The sequence below is a fragment of the Daktulosphaira vitifoliae genome, unplaced genomic scaffold (assembly GCF_025091365.1).
Source record: "Daktulosphaira vitifoliae isolate Bord-2020 unplaced genomic scaffold, ASM2509136v1 Scaffold_1, whole genome shotgun sequence".
Taxonomy (NCBI): Eukaryota; Metazoa; Arthropoda; class Insecta; order Hemiptera; family Phylloxeridae; genus Daktulosphaira; species Daktulosphaira vitifoliae.
The window spans coordinates 33,247,821-33,264,727 of record NW_026099572.1 but is presented as its reverse complement, the minus strand read 5'-3'; the positions used below and the strand labels follow the sequence as shown (position 1 = coordinate 33,264,727).

Sequence of the window (16,907 nt, the reverse complement as noted above, 5' to 3'; positions counted from 1 at the left end):
ATAAAAATCCAATTAGCTACCTGTATTTACAATCCCATGTGTATTATACATGTATATTAACTCAAAATTTTGAAACTTTAAATGTTTATATCTAATAAGCTAATAAAGTTATATTAAAAATTCAAATGCCATTTACTATTAAATTAAAAACTCAAACATTTTATTAAATTAAAAATATGTGTTACCATTTAAAAAAACAAAGTTGACCCCCTTCCAAGGCATAAGGGATGAACTTAAAAAGTACATAGTTAAAAATTCAAGAATAATGTGTAACTAAAGATAATGAAAAAAAAAATGTGGGTTATGATAAAAAAATCACCCTGTATAGAGAGAGGAATGCCCAGCACTTACTGAAATTTAAAAAACTTTTGATCCAGTTAGTATTTTTTGCTAATTTTTTTTTTAATATTTAATATACTTATGGACTATAATAATATTGTAATAAATATCATTTTTATAATTATATAAAAAAATTATAATTTTAAAAATTTACGAGAAATGTTTAAAAAAAATTCAAAATAGCCATTTTTTAAAACAAATTAAAAAAAAAAAATTTGGTGAAAAAATTTCTCATTAATATTTTGTAGTTAATTTTCTGGAATATTTTACACTTTGTTAAAATTCGAATATTTCTGTATTTATTCTACGGTATCAAACGCTGGTTATATTTTATACAAAAGAACAGAAGTAAACACAATATTTTCACACTAAATATGATATGTGTATGGGTTTTTCCATGAAAATTGTTAACGTTCCAATGACCGGCTTTAATTCAAATAAGAACACGAACAATACCTATTACTTAATAAATAGTTTTATCTTTTATTTTTTTTTAACACGGTCGGCATTACTGTGGGCCGCCCTGGAACTGCCATTAATTCAGGGAGGCCCACGCCGTCTATATAATTCACGACACCACGTTGTGAATCAGNTTAATTCAGGGAGGCCCACGCCGTCTATATAATTCACGATACCACGTTGTGAATCAACCCGAAATTCATCAAGATATGATTTTATTGCTTTAGAGGTAAAACTACTTATTCTAACTAAAATTAGAATTTATTTATCACGAGTCAAGATTTATATTATATTAAGTATAAGGTCTATTATAATAACTAACTTGGTATTAATACGATGATAAGAAATTTTATAAGGCAATTATTACTAATCGCTCTCATTCAGAAGCGTAAGTAATTTTCATGGAAAAAGTTACACCCTACAAATTATAGTCTTCTTCTTCCTTAATCCTTAATCCCAATTACTTGCGATCGGCCACCCTTATCCTAAAATTTCACTTGACACGATCTCCCACATTATCTACGCTCACGTCGCATTTAATAACATTCCTACATCTCTTTTTTGGTCTTCCTCTACCTCTTCTTTCTTCAAGATTCATTTCTATAACTGTTCTTAACAGTTATACCAAACCATCTAGTCTATTTTTTTCATCTTATCCACGATTGACGCTACATCTATACTCCCTCTTATATGCTCATTCCTTGATTATTGTTACTGAAATCCTCATTTCACCTACCTCGTGTTCTCCTTTGTCTAACTCGTACTCTATATATTTTGTCTTACTCCTACTTATTCTTAAACCCTTTTCTTTTCCACACCTCTAGCTCACTAATACCTCTTTCTCACTAATTAAATCTACCAGTTCCTCATTCCACAAGATATCCTCTAATGTCTCTTTTGGGTACTCATCATTCAGTAATTTTTCAAAATACTCTTTCCACTTTTTTTTCACATCATCATCACTTGAGAGTACCTTATTATGAACACTTTTTATACACTTTATATAATAATAATCTTTGGACCTTTTCTCTCTTACTTTTGCAAGTCTGTAGATTTCTTTCTTGTCTTCCTTTGTTTCTGGCCATATGACTCATCATACCTCTTAAACTTTGCCTTACTTACTGCAAATTTGGCTTTTTTGCACAAGCGTTTATACTCCATCCATTCTTCTCTCCTTTTGCTCTTCTGCAATACTTTTAATTGCTTTTTCTTACTTTTTATGATTTTTTGAAAGTCCTCATCCCACCACTAAGTTTCCTTGTTTCCTGGCATTCTACTTCTACTCTCACCAACAATCTCCTTTACAGTATTCTTTACACAACTAGCAAATCTATTCCAAACATTATTTATGTCTCCCTCCATGTACTCTTTCATATCCTCTCCTCTCATTACCTAAATGTCCATTCATATCTCCACCTATCACCACATCCTCATTGCCAGGTACTTCTAGCATCACCTCATCCAACTCTCTCCAAAACATTTCCTTGTCTATTTCATCACACCCCACTTGTGGTGCATAGGCACTTCTTACATTCAGCACTTTTTCTTCGAATATCAATTTTACGACCATAATTCTGTTACTTTTCGTAGCTACTTCTACTACTCTACTTTTCATCTCCTCATCCATTATTATTCCTGCACCATTCTTTGTACTAAACTTACCTGAGTATATTATTTTATAACCCTCACCTATTTCCCTCGTTTTCTTTCCTTTCCACTTAGTTTCCTGCACACAACAAATGTTAACTTTTCTCCTCTTCAATACTTCTACTAATTCTCTACTTCTATCAGTTAATGTTCCAACATTCCAAGTACCTATTCTTACTTTGTATCTATCTTTCTCCCTTATACACGAGTCCAGCCTAGAGTTAAGTGGTGATGTCCCTACACCGTTGACACTACAAGCGCTGGGTAGACCTGTACATATGACTGGTGAAACAGTTACTGCACAAATTCTCCGGCTGGTATCAAACACTTTATTCCTTAGGCCTTTTCCGTTTTTAATGACTTTATTCACTCTCACCTATTGTCCCCGCGTACATCTGAGATGGGACAATTCGCCTAAGTTTTGTTCAGTACACATCATACTATTTAACAAAAATTTTAAGGCGGCTGTCGACCTGACGCAACCTCATTATTCGCCTCTTACAACTGGCAGAGGGGCCGTAGAAGTATTCTTATCCCCTATCCACAGGGAAATCTATGACACCTCCAAATGATAGTTATCAAGAAAAAATAGCGTTTTCTTCTATCCTTTTTTCAACACGTATTTCAAGTTTAATACTGTAAAATAATACTTGAAAATTCAAATTTTCACAAACTTTAAAATGCTACAGAATATTAACAAGATATTTTTTTACCAAAATTTTTCTTAAAATCTACTCTATAAAATAGCTATCTTAGATATTTTTTTACATTTTATTTAAAATTTAAAAATAATTACTAGTTTTAATAAAATGTAAAAAGATGAATTATGGATTGATATATAATTATTGACCTAACGTATAACTATTATTTAAAAAAAAATCAGCTAAAAATATTAACTGGATCAATAGTGATTTAAGTTGTCAGTGAGTGCTGGGCCATTCTGTGTACATTCTATTTTTTTGTTTATTCCATTAAAAATAATTTTAAGCTAAATTAATTTTTTTTATTAAATCTAATGCTCTTACTAAAAAAATAGTCAGAAATTATTGTAAAAATAATTTTCTCAAATTTAAAAATATATTTTGTTTGTTTGGATTTTTGCCATGATAGTGTTGTTTTTATTAAAAACATGCTTTCTTGAATATAACCAGACAGCTATAGTTTACTAATAAGGTAATTTGTCATGTAGCTTCTATGTAAGTAATGATTAATAAAAGTACAAAATAATTTATTCCTCAAGTCGTTAAAAAATAAACAATTTCTATTTAATATAGTATCTATATAATATCACATTATTTTATCATAATGTGTTGATCGATCACATCGATATATAGTGTAAGATTTCAAAAGTAATTAGTTTTTTTCCTGCGTGACTGTTAACAGTCTTAACTCATTAGATTTGATTAATATTCATACATATATTTTTCCAACTGTCTTATTTATATATCACTATTTATAGTACTATGTTTTGCTTTTTAATTTTTTTATGTCATAAATTCAAGTTAGTTAGTATAAATAACGTTCTGATGTAAAATATTATAGTAGTACTGGAAAAATATTTGTTTACATCATGTATGACTTAATGGATTATGGGGTCATGTGTTATATAGGCATGGCTTTCTATTTCCGTTATAAATTAATAGTATTTTAAAAATGAGATATATTTATGATTTAAAAACAGTAGTCCTTCTATAGAAGGACTAAAATATGGACTATAGTTCATATTTTTAGTTATTAAAATTTAATGATACTTCATTATGATTAGCATTAATCTCATTACATCCCTTAGGGTTAGTCATTAAAATAATTGATACAAGAATAACTAACAAGTATAATTTTTACTAAATGACAATTTTTCTGAAGTATTCTCCACTTTTACTTAAGATTTATAAAATTAATACAGTTATCACTGTAAAATACTGTATTTATTAACAAATAGTTACTAGTATTAACATTACATTTAAAAATTATAACATAAAGTAAGAGAAGTAAAATTATCTTTGTAATTTATATTAAAAAGAGTATGTTGTAAATTATTATTATTACTTATTTTTTCTATTTAATTAATATAAAAATATAATACATATTTTTTTTATATTTGTATAATAAATTTAATACAAATAATTAATTAAAAAATTTTAAATTAAATTGATAAAAAGGTTTTATTGTAAGAGGGAATAATAATGCACTTTACAAATATAAAAATGCCTTACTGAGATAAGTCGCTAAGGATTTAAAAATCTTATTAAATAAGAATATTAAGTTTATAAAGTTAGTTGCATAATGTTTAATAAATGAACTACATTCATTTATTTCAATACCTACATCTTTAAATATTTAAAAATGAAATACTGTGTAGCTTACTATTACTATTGTATATTATACATTAAAGTTATATGCTAATTTCCCTTTATAAAAAACAATTTATGTTCAAATAATTTTAATGAATTATAAATTTAATTGTGTATTTATTTATTTGTGACATTCAAAATAATTAATGATCTGGTTTCGAGATTATTAATGTAATTTTTTATCATGATATAGATATAATTTTATACATTATTATATGTAATTCGAACTTTTCTATTTTAAATAACTATAATATTTAAATAACTTGAATTAAAGTCACATTCTATTAAAAAAAAATAATAAAGCTGATTATTTTGTTGATCTTATTTTGTGATACTTTTTTCGACAAATATAACATCGCTTGAATTATGTGAAACGCTAATTTTAATTAGTCGTATATTTTAATTAGTTAATATAACTAAATCTCAGATATTTTCTGTACAAATTACATTTTTAAAAAATTTTTCCTTTGTTTCCGACTCATTCTACTTATGAAGAAATGTCTGTTTTTAAATAAAATAATTGAATTGTGAATAATAATATTAACACAGATTTAATGAGCTTCAATCTTTTATTTTTTTATTTATAAAAGCGACGTAATCATTTACAATATTCACGCATCGCAAGCCAGCAAAGTATATAAAATCGTAACCACGGTAACAGGAGTAGTGAAATTGTTATTTTAAAATTAAAATCGTTTTTATGGACCTCTTCACGCTATAGACCGTAAGAACAACGGCCGTGATGACATTGTGTAATGGGTCTTCATAAGAACCACCTTGCATGTTTTACAAGAAATAATAAGAAGTCAGCTTGTTGTGATGTTTAATTAATTAATTTAAGAAATCCAATTAAAATATTTTATTTATGTTTTTATAAGATTTGTTTTTATTAAGTTATTATTTTGTGAATTATTTATGTTCCAAATTAAATTTCGCAATACTTTCTTAAAGATAACACAGGACAACAGTTATTTTGCAATCTTTAATATTTAGATGAAATCTTTATGGAATTTTGATGTTAATTCTGAATCTGGTTTTAGATTTTTTTCATAGCATATAGTTTTTGCGATAATTACTAATTAGTAATTAACAAATTAGAAGTTAAACAATAAATTATAAAAATTAAAAAATAATATATGTATATTTTTTAACTTTTCTAATATAATTTGATTATGTTAAAAAAAATGTTATGCTTATTCGTCAAGTTTAACTGTTATTTAGACTTTTAAATTTGAGTTTAATGGGCATTTTTTAGAAAAATAATCTGAATCAAAGAGTGGAAAACTCTTTGAAGTTAATCCCATATTTATTATGTTACTTTACTAATAATTAAAAATAAAATTAACATGTCATACACACAATCACTTAGTACATCTTCTCAACAACAAACATTATGTATAGCGCAATCTATTTCATCCTATTAGAACTAACAACGATAGTATCAAAACAATTTCAATAGTGATAATTAAAGTAACGAGCTATTTGAATTAGAAATGATATTTTATATTTCTACTAAATATTACGTGAAGCCTTATACGATAAAATAATATTTACACGTGTGGTATAAGCTGAAACAATATCTATGTTAGAATGAAATCATTTAAACACGAACAGCGCAAGTGTTGTCGATAGCAACGTGATAGTGAGAGCCAAGGGGCATTGATTTTTTAATTCCATCCCCTGCCTTTTTCACCCTTTAGAGTTGTTTGTCACATGTTATAGATTAGAGTAACGCTCATAGATGTTTTTACAGGGCCTATATTATTCTATCGAATTCATTTATTAATTACTTCTTTATATTCTTTAGAATGTCGATTTTTAGAAATTGTATTTAGTTTTCCTATGGTATTAATATAATTTATTAAAAACTAATTGCTATGCCCTCCATTTGAAATTATTCATCAGACGAATAACAAATTAAAAGGTAGGATGTCTTTAAATTCCTATATTATTAAACAAAAGAGCGTATTTAAAACTATGATATATTTCTTCTCGATTTTTAAGATTGGAAGATATATTTATTTACTCCTTTATTGTGTACTATCAATTATTAACATGTTAAGTTTTATAATTGATGAGAGATTACAAAAAAAATGTGTTTCCCAGTAAAACGTTTAACTTTTTAAAAAAACATTAGGTAAATTAACTTGCAANTGTGTTTCCCAGTAAAACGTTTAACTTTTTAAAAAAACATTAGGTAAATTAACTTGCAATTGTTATGATTTGTAACATGGTCTATGTTTTATTTGACTAGATATATAATAATTTTATAAAAAAAATATGATTAGTCTTAATATTTAATTAATACTTTATTTGTTAGCTGTTATATATTTGATATTTTCTAATATTTATTTATTTTGTTAAGTTAGTATTTTATTTAAAGATTTAAAAAATAGTGTTTCTATCTTTCTTAATTAATGACTGATTTTTTCTAGATTGAACTTAATTAGATTTAATAAAAATATTTTGTTGATTTTCAAATATTTTCAGTCACAGTTTAAGTATTATTTGGTTGCTTTTAATTAACTAAAATAATGTCTTTTGATTTTTTTACTGTGTACTACCAACTAATATAATGTTCTTAATAAATTATTTATTAGTATGTGGGATGTGATAAATTTTTTCACATTCACATTCTTATAATACATATCGATATTACGTGTAAATATTTATATGACGTGAATGTATATACATTTTATAATAATATTTTTTGTGAACATTACAATCCAGTCATATTTGATGTACAACGTTTTAAAATCGCCAATGTATTTATTTACCATTAAAACGATACAAATTAAAAAAATGTAACCAAACGACAAAAAAATAAAAACATTTTTTAAATTTCTATTATAACATATATTTTTATGATTTATGTTTATAATAAACAGTACCACATAAACAAATATGTGTGAATGTAAATTTAACGCAAATCGATAAATGAAAATTCAAACGAGGGGTGTATGACCCTGATCCATTGTCAGTGTCTATTGTATTGACCTGGTTAGGGTGGTGTTCCCTCTAAAACTTAGTAGTGGCGTGAGTAGAGGGTAAAATAGTCAGCTAGACGGCAAGACTGTGTTAGATAATGAGTCACAGCGTCAGCCGGTCGTGTACTTTTTTGTTATAGTTTTTTAGATTTTTATTATAAAACAAAAGCGATCTTATTTATTGTCAATGAATTCATTGAAATAGTATTTATTATATACCTCGTAACTACTATATCGTAGTACGTATTTATATATTATTTTTCAAATATTATGTACTGTGGTATTAAAAACTGCACTCTTTTATAGGTTCGTGTTATGGAAGAACGTCTCCAAGCAGAATGGAACAGTCATTTACCAGATCAAACCGAAAAGGAGCAAGCTATCAGCAAACTAGCAACTCAAGTAGAAGAACAGGTAAATTCTAAATTTAAATTTTCTATATTTATATATTTTTTAAAACATATTTTTAGCGCCAGTTGAGACTTCAAGATGCCAAAATGGTAGAAGCAAAAGCGGCGCGCATAAAAGAATGGGTAACCAACAAATTAAGAGATTTGGAAGCACAAAACCAACATCTTCGCGAACAAAACCACAAGTGCAATCAACAATTAGAATTACTTAGACGACATATGGCACAGTTAAGTGCTGATAAAATGGCTCAATTAAGTTCCGATAAAATGGCTGTTAGTGCTTGTGCTGGAACATCTGCTCCCCGTACCAGTACTGCATCATTACATAGAGCCAACAGTACTGGTTCCACACAGTAAGTACATAATTTAATCAGATATTCAATTAAGCTGTTGTATTTAATGTTTTATTCATTGATAGTGCTTTGTCTGATAACGAACCAGTTTACGCTCAAGTTGAACGAAATCAAAAATATCGTACTCCAGAACGAACTCAACGAACTCATCGCCGTCACATGTCTGCTTGTTCACAAGTACCTCCGCCTAATTCAACAGTAAATGTATTAGTACCCCCTCATAACCAATTAGCTAATGAATCTATTTCAGCAACAACTGATGCATTAAACTTGAAGTCAGTAAGACGTATGTTATATTTCAATTATGATGCATTTTTTTTTCTATAAAAATATTAAGCTAATTTTTCATTTTTTTAAATTATAAATAGCAAAATCTGTATGCATCGAATCGGATATAATGCATGATTATGCAGAAATATACACTCCAAGTAGAGAAAAATTATCTTGGGACAAATCTAGTAATAAACCACCTACTCCACCTTTGCACAGGTGTCCTTCTTGGGAATCTCGTATTTATCAAGTAGCAAATGAAGGTTTATCAACAGTTCATAGTAGTCATATTGATTCTAATATTCATCAATCTAGAACAATCAATTCTCAAGGATACTGTGATATTAGTGTTCCAGTATATGCTACTGTTAAAGGGGTATTAAATTTATAGCAGATAGTTTGTTATAATCTTATACATTGAATACATTGTTATTATTTTATAGAGAGCTAGTCAGATTCGATCCTGTCCATTTACTGGTGACTCTTCTGATGATTCTAGTGATGGAGAAGGAGAACATACTAATACACCAAACACACACAGTGTTACAACTAGAATAACAAATAGTAGTAGCACTGATAATACTGATACATCCATGTCTAGCTCTAGCCCAAGCAAAAGTCACAAAACTACTTCTACTTTCTCACCAATTAAACATATTTCATCAGGATCACCTTCTAAAAGTATGTAACTTTATGGAAAGATATTTATAACACTTATAATACTTATTATTGTTTGTTTGATATTTAACAGATACCTCAATGGAATCAGGCATATCAGATGATTATGCGATACCTCCTGATGCAATGTCATGTGGTGAAGATTCTGCAGAATGGTCTTCATTGGTGTTAAGACTGAACCTTAATGGAGCTTCTGTAGTGGCTGATAGTCCTAGTAAATGTAATAAAACAGGAGTACTTGATAAATCTGGTCACCTAGCCAAATTAGGTGGAAAATTAAAAACTTGGAGAAGAAGGTTCTTTGTACTGAGTAATGGCAAACTTCGTTACTGGAAAACTCAAGTTAGTAATTTAAAGTTACTTTGATAATAATTATTTGTAATTTAAATTTTAAAATAATTATAATTTAAAAGTATTTTAAAAACTTTATACATGCTGAGTAATATTTATTCTTGTTGTAGAATGATATTTCTCGTAAGCCACAACGTGAAATTACTATCGATGACTTGTGTCGAATTACTAGACAGGATGGTGCTGCTACATTTGAAATATCTACTATTAAAAAAACTTACTACCTCACTGCTGATTCAATTGCAGCTATGGAAGATTGGGTTAAAGTTTTGCAAGTATGTATTTAAAAAAAAAACAAGTTTTAAGTCATCATTACATTTACAATTTATAATTGATGCATTGTTTAGAATGTCCAGAGACATAACGCAACCAGACTTCTTCTGAACAATGAAAACAATAAACCAACAATTCAAGGTTGGCTCACAAAAGTCAGAAATGGTCATGCTAAACGCTGTTGGTGTGTTTTAATTGGCAAAACTTTTTTGTATTTCAAATCTTCAACAGACACTGTAATATTAATTTTGTAATGTTTGTTTTGTATGTATAAATATTTCATTTTTCATGAATTTAGAGTGCTTTTGGTCAAATTAATATGAGAGATTGTCAAGTAGAAACTGTTGATCATTTTTCTGATTCTGATGGTGAAGAACGTGATTCTAACCAACCACCAACTATAGTTTTAAATCCATCTCATCAAGGACCTTCTACTTATCTATTAATGTCTTCTAAACAAGAAAAAGATTCATGGCTATATCATCTGACTGTAGTGTCTGGGAGTGGAAATCAATCTGGATCACAATTTGAACAAATTGTTCAAAAATTATTGGAAGCTTCTGGTGATCCAAGTAATTATATTATAGTTAACTTTTAGAGTGTATAAAATAGTTAATTTATATTTAAAAATATGATTAATTAATTATGCATAAATTAATTATTATTGAATTAAAACCTTATATTTTAAATATATTTTATTAGTTAACTGCATTAATATATATATCTCATTAGATTGTGTACTATGGAAACATCCAATTTTGCTACACTCCAAAGATGCAATAAGTACTCCATTAACTACATTATCTGTTGAATCATTACAATACGAAGCAATTAAGTTGTTTAAAGTAAGATTAATATGAATATTTATTCTTTAATACTAATTGATATTAAACCTACTACTTATTTTTTATTATTGTAAATGTATTATAATTTATAATATATAATTAACAAACTAAGAAAATTCTGTAATGTAGTGTGCCCACAAATTGATGATGAGATCTTAACATCGTTTTAAGTCACATTTGCTATAATAGGCCTTTTGGATAGAACTGGGTAATGTGTTATACACTAGTTAAACTGAAATTGGTTTGTGTTAAATCAACCCTGTGGTTGATAACTAGAAGAAAAATAGGCAGACATTTTTAATTTAAATGACTGAATAGAAAAGAAATGATTAAATAAGAACTATATTTAATTATTTCCTTTTTTTAGAGCTGTCAACTATTTATGTCAGTAGCAATCGAAAATGCAGGAATAGATTATCATGTAGTTTTAGCTCAAAATGCATTACAATTATGTCTTGATAACTGGGAATTACAAGCAGAAATGTTGAGTGCTTTAATCAAACAAACTTCTAGACATGCATCTCATAAACATGGCGTCCAGGTATTCTCCAAACTACGTCATCGTGTAAGTTCCCCATCCCTTTGCTTTTTTTTGGCATTAAAAAATAATATTTTTTCTTTTTAAAATATTCATTTTTTATTTTAATATTAAAAAAAAAATTATTTTAAAGTAAAATAAATTTTCCTGATAGTTTTATAGAAATATATTATTAATAACATAAATAAACATTTTATCAACATTAGTAATTTTAAAATACTACTTTTAATTGTATACTAATAAATATGTTATTTTATAGTAGATGAGAATTTGGATAAAATTGAAAAAAAAATTGGTTTTTATTATTCATTACTTAATAAAATACTTTTAAACCAATTCCAACAAAATATAAAATATTTTCTAAAATTCAGTATTATCATATATTCTCAATTATGAATTAAATCATTTTTATAAAAAAATTAGTTATGAATTACCTAATTTTACTAATTTTGAATTAGTTTTCTACATACAAAGATTATATATAAAAACCTTAAAATTTGGTATTTTATATTATATGTTTAGGATTGATGAATGTTAATTAAACATTTTTGTTAAATTTTTTAGTTTTTCTTTTTTGTAAAATTGATTGTTATAACAATAGAACTCTTAGAGTTATAATTTTAGTTAAAATACCTCTGAAGTTATATAGTTTATAAATAAAATTCAAGAAAAATAATTGGATAAAATATTTAAAAAAATTAATTTATTAGTTTCAATGTGAAGCTGAGAAGATATTAATATTACTATGATGTGTTTATTTATATATATATTTGTTTGTGTGTTGTCACTATTTCTAAGCTCTTACCAGAGAGGTGTGTATGTTATGTACTATAATTAAAAAAAGAACAATGTTGGTTAATCCTCATGCGCAAATGGCCATTGTAGTTAGAAAACATGCAATTTTTGTGCTAAAATTTTTTAATTCGTATTTTAGTTTTTCAACTTTATATTAGTATAACTTTTTGAAGAATGTATGAATTAATATATTTTTTTTTTTGTATGTTCTCTATACATATCCCTTTCATCCAATATACTTTTTTTTTTAATCAGACTATTTTTCTTTATATTGTCAATTGTTAAATTGGCATTTTTAAACAGTCTTGTATGTTCAGTTAAATTGGATGAATTAAGTATCAAATTTCATTTAAAACCATCAACTTTCTTAGCTTTTCTTAAAATTTTGATATATGTTTGCCACGGAGCTAATGAAATATGCAACTACTTTATAATTTTTATAATATTTCTATAAAAATTACAATACTAAATTATCAATTTCAACTACGCCAATATTTATCTGTGAAATATTTAATTGTTATATTATTTTTTAATGCCATGCTTAATTTGTTATTTTTATTAATTAATTATTAATATTTTTAAATTAAATAATTGACTCGTTTATATTTTATTTTTTAAATATTAAAAAAAAACAATGCATATGTGGTTTCTGTCTTAACTGCTAATTTTTTTTAGTAATGATATTTTATAATTTGATATTCTTTTTGGTTGTACAAAACAAATATAATGTTATCTATATTGATAATTTTATTCACAATACATATCTTTAACATTTAATACCATTATCTAGAATAATTATATATGGTTACCACAAGTCTGGAATAACCTAGAAAATCTTGAAAATAAAGAGACTTTAAAATTGCCAGGGAAATCATGAAAATTTTTATTAAAATTATGAAAAATTCAGGGAACTTGAAAAATTTTAAATTGTTGCAACCATTTTATTACTTTATATACTTTAATTGTTATTTTTACTATGATTATATTTTATTTTGTAATATTTTTATTTTAAAATGCAATTTTAGTTATGCCTATTTAAAAAATTAATTTGCAAATCCCATAAAATTCAACAATATTGTGCATGTTTTGCATGATAAATGTAGAAGGGGTTTTAATATTTCTAATTTAATCATGAATAAAGAAAATTAGGCATTTAGGCACCGCATATCCACTGTTTTTTTAGCAACTCTTATTATGCGCTACACAGTCGCTGTTTACGTGTGATGCTGCATTGGCTTCATCTCCAACCATAAGTACAACTCAGTCAATTGTACCAGGATCGCCAAGTCACAGTATTACAGCTCCATCAAGTCCAGCTTCATCATCTTTATTTGATCACTGCAAAGCAAACCCACCTATGTATGTTTTTGTTCAAGGATGGCAATTATTAGCACTTGCTGTTTCTTTATTTGTACCTAAAAATACTAAACTACTGTGGTTTCTAAAATTACATTTGAAGCGTAATATAGATACAAAGTATGTAAACAGGAGTATTAATGTTGAGGTGAAACTAATTAATTAAATTTTTTGCAGGACTGAATGTGGTAAGTATGCAGCTTATTGTGAACGTGCACTTGAACGTACAATAGCAAATGGTGTGCGTGAAGTAAAACCTTCAAGGATGGAGGTACTATCTATTTTGTTAAAAAATCCTTATCATCATTCTTTACCACATTCCATTCCTGTTCATCTGCTCAATGGAACTTATCAAGTAATAAGATTATAATTTATGTCCTTGTTAAAGTATGTTTTTTTAATTGTATATGGTTACAGGTTGCTGGATTTGATGGTTCAACAATAATTGAAGAGTTTTTATGTACTCTTAATCAAGAAACTGGGTGCCGCGACAGTAGTCAGTCAGGTTTTACATTATTTAGTGATGATCCCATTGAAAAAGATTTGGAACATTATATTGAACCTCATGCAAAAGTATGTTAAACTTCATTAACTTAAAAAAAGAAACTAAATTAATTTTGATTTTTTAGCTTTGTGATGTTATATCCAAATGGGAAACAGCATTAAGAGAAAAAGGTTCAGGGAAGTTTGAAAACACTCGGGTTATTCGTCTCATTTTTAAAAATCGATTATATTTCAAATCTTTTGTTAAAAAAGAAACTGATCGTGAAAGATTACTTCTTTGCTATCAAATTAATCAAAAAGTTGTACATGGTCATTTTCCTTTAACTAAAGAACTTGCTCTAGAGCTAGCAGCACTTATGGCACAAGTAAATGCTTATTAATTTATTTTTGTTATCCGTTTGATATTGATAATTTTTTGTATATAGATTGATTTTGGTGAATTTTATTGTGAAAAAAATCGTGGAAGTGGTGGTAATACAAAAGATTTACAAGTACTTCAAGCATTGGACAAATTTTATCCATATCGATATCGTGATGGAGCATCTCAGGAAACAATCAAGTAATTCATGTATATATTTAAAATATTAATTTAAAACTAAAAAAAAATTATGTGTTTTACATCCTTCTATTTCCCAAACTTAACATGCTACAGAAGGTGGATTCTCTTTTTTACATGTTAGGAAGTCAAAGGTGGTTATTGGCTAAGCCATTGTAGAATGGGAATGAGTATTATGGTGCACCAGAAACCAGACACCAACAATGAGAAAATCACAAGAAAAATCTCATTCACGCCTTAATGATTGAACTTAGGACCTTGCACACTGAAACATACGTTTCTACCCAATAGGCCAGGCCAATCCTTTTTAAATTACAATATATTTAACTAAAAAATCAAGTTTACGTATTTCTGGAGCAATGTAATCATCATCATGTATATGTGTTAAGCACTGATGGTAGTAACATTGTTACAGAAATACGTAAACTTGATATATNTTACGTATTTCTGGAGCAATGTAATCATCATCATGTATATGTGTTAAGCACTGATGGTAGTAACATTGTTACAGAAATACGTAAACTTGATATATTAGTAATTTTTGTGGCTTTTTAGTTTTTTTATTATATTTTTTTAGTTTTAAATTAATATTTTAAATATATTTTTAATCTTACATAATATTTGATATAAGTGATCAATTTTTTTTATATATTAAATTACTAAAATTTAATTTTATAATTAGACACCTTCAAACTGGATTGCAAGATAAGTGGATTTCTCTTAAAGGACGAACAGTATTAGATTGTGTAAGAATATATCTCACCTGCACTAGAAAATGGCCTTATTTTGGATGCTCGCTCTTTCAAGCTAAAGTACATATTATATTTAGATCTATTAATTTTTTTTTTTTTTTTATGAAAATAATAAAAAAATTTGTATTTTTTATAAAGATGAAACATGGAGAAAACACAATTTTGTCAGGTACTATTGTGTGGCTTGCTGTTTCTGAAGATAGCGTTAGTTTGCTAGAATTAAGATCTATGCAACTTATTGAAACTTATATGTATGATCAAGTTCTAACTTTTGGAGGATGTCAAGATGATTTTATGTTAGTTATTGCATCTGAATCTGCTATTATTGAGTCTCATAAGCTTTTATTTTCTATGAGCAAACCAAAGGTAAAAAATAAAAATAAAAGCCTACCAGTTAAATAATTTAGTATTTTAATGCATTTTAATTCACAGATTCTTGAAATAACTTTATTAATTGCTGACTATATGAATGCTCTTGCACTAAATAATACATCAAATTCAACACCAAATTCTCTCAACAGGAATATGCAGCCTGATATTCTCAAAGCTACTCCAGACCATCAAATACACAGGACTGAATCCCAGAATAAAAAGCGAATTGACTCGTGACAATAAAGTATTATTATTCAACTTTGGTATAAACGATATACCTCTTATGAATATTCTATGCGTAATAAATATTGAATTAATAAACTTTAAATTATTTAAACTTATACCTGAATAATTTAAATTAATACTACAATTTTTATTGTTGTCTAAATTGTTTTACTTTAGACATTATTATAAGACAACTTTATGATACTAGTTTTTACTGTCAGTTTGAGGTCTATATTAACTCAATATTTAGCCTAATTATGTTACCATAAGATTTAAACAAATCTTATTAATAAACTTATTGTGCATTGATATATAAGCAAAACTTAAAATAGCATTATATAAGAAAATTGCTATTGCCATAAAAAACAGACTGTCATAATTTACTTGTTCTACTCTCCTTATGGGTGAAGTAAAGTAAAACCCGCATTGATTTTTATTACTTAAATGAAAAATTTTAAATTAGGTAATATTTATTACTTTGTATTGTGTATTCATTTTTATTGTTACTATGTTTGAATTTATAAAAATTGGAGTCTGACTAAAATAATGTTACATTTTATTCTTAAAACCTCAGTAGTAATTTTTTTTAGTGTATTAATTTAATTAATTTTTTGTTTTAAATTCAAATGTACAATTCTACCAAAGGAAATTGTACCTTATTGTTTTTTTAATATTAATTTTCAATAAAATTTTGTGATTAACGAACTTAACATCACATTATTATTTGAATAAACATAAAGGTTGTGCTATATTTTTATTTTGTACAAAATGATTAAATAAAATTGCAATGATTTGTTATATGTAAAAAAATTAACTTGAGCATACTAAAAATTTTTTTAGAATTTG

The 16,907-nt window shown here is 26.6% G+C and overlaps 1 protein-coding gene across 8 annotated transcripts in view; it reads left to right on the top strand.

The window, feature by feature from the left end:
* The window catches only part of LOC126896954 (uncharacterized protein CG43867), a 63,375-nt gene extending 46,468 nt beyond the window's left edge, over window positions 1-16,907 (top strand). For 3 of the 8 annotated variants that reach the window (XM_050670197.1, XM_050670202.1, XM_050670201.1), the window contains 19 exons: window positions 8,090-8,197; window positions 8,254-8,546; window positions 8,612-8,832; window positions 8,915-9,192; window positions 9,260-9,497; window positions 9,568-9,836; window positions 9,956-10,120; window positions 10,193-10,354; window positions 10,417-10,690; window positions 10,851-10,963; window positions 11,331-11,528; window positions 13,480-13,772; window positions 13,830-14,007; window positions 14,070-14,225; window positions 14,282-14,521; window positions 14,582-14,715; window positions 15,395-15,524; window positions 15,603-15,830; window positions 15,897-16,907. In XM_050670197.1, the coding sequence (XP_050526154.1) occupies window positions 8,090-8,197; window positions 8,254-8,546; window positions 8,612-8,832; window positions 8,915-9,192; window positions 9,260-9,497; window positions 9,568-9,836; window positions 9,956-10,120; window positions 10,193-10,354; window positions 10,417-10,690; window positions 10,851-10,963; window positions 11,331-11,528; window positions 13,480-13,772; window positions 13,830-14,007; window positions 14,070-14,225; window positions 14,282-14,521; window positions 14,582-14,715; window positions 15,395-15,524; window positions 15,603-15,830; window positions 15,897-16,073 (3,855 nt within the window). In that variant the 3' untranslated portion in view covers window positions 16,074-16,907. Of the gene's footprint in view, window positions 1-6,503; window positions 6,721-7,870; window positions 8,023-8,089; window positions 8,198-8,253; window positions 8,547-8,611; window positions 8,833-8,914; window positions 9,193-9,259; window positions 9,498-9,567; window positions 9,837-9,955; window positions 10,121-10,192; window positions 10,355-10,416; window positions 10,691-10,850; window positions 10,964-11,330; window positions 11,529-13,479; window positions 13,773-13,829; window positions 14,008-14,069; window positions 14,226-14,281; window positions 14,522-14,581; window positions 14,716-15,394; window positions 15,525-15,602; window positions 15,831-15,896 lie in introns of those variants that run through there. The other 5 variants (XM_050670203.1, XM_050670205.1, XM_050670200.1 and 2 more) reach the window with 5 other exon arrangements.